This window comes from Octopus sinensis, linkage group LG4 (genome assembly GCF_006345805.1).
Source record: "Octopus sinensis linkage group LG4, ASM634580v1, whole genome shotgun sequence".
Taxonomy (NCBI): domain Eukaryota; kingdom Metazoa; phylum Mollusca; class Cephalopoda; order Octopoda; family Octopodidae; genus Octopus; species Octopus sinensis.
Window position 1 is genome coordinate 21,300,855 of NC_043000.1, and position 529 is coordinate 21,301,383.

Below are 529 nucleotides of genomic sequence, written 5' to 3' on the forward strand. Positions count from 1 at the left end.
TAAGCACTTCGCCCGGTATGCTAACATTTCTGCCAGCTCACCTTAAGCAGTCAATAAAATATTAACTAAAACAAAACAACAGAATTTCCAAAAATTTCAGTCTTAAATGAAACTAAATAAAAACAATTTAATGCATTCTTTTGAAATCCAGTACATGCAGTTAAAGCAGTATTTGATTATAATAGCCATTTGTGTATCATATTTAATGTATGTACATGGTTAATAAGCCAATTACTGTAGTATTTGACACCGAGATAACATCTCTATTCATTCTTGCCTTTTTGTGTCTTTTCAGAGGTGTGTACTCAGAGCCAGCAACATTTTCAAACAAGAATTTATTATCTCTAATATCAGAAAAGGTTAAAAAATAAAAACTTTACAAATTGCAAAATAAAAACACAAAAAAAAAATTTTAATTTTTCATACAAAATTTTATTTTCTGAAGCTAATTAGGGACATGAAGTTGACTTTTGGCATTGTAAGCAAAGTACCACACAAGAATGGCAACCACAGCAGCCACAAATTCACT

At 29.9% G+C, this 529-nt stretch overlaps 1 protein-coding gene across 1 annotated transcript in view; it reads right to left on the reverse strand.

Annotated features, from left to right (window-relative positions):
* Window positions 1–410: 410 nt before the first annotated feature.
* Window positions 411–529, reverse strand: part of LOC115210773 (translocon-associated protein subunit delta) — a 26,748-nt gene continuing 26,629 nt past the window's right edge. The window contains exon 6 of the mRNA XM_029779493.2: window positions 411–529. This exon is cut by the window's right edge and continues 27 nt beyond it. Coding sequence (XP_029635353.1) covers window positions 446–529 — 84 coding nt within the window. The 3' untranslated portion in view covers window positions 411–445.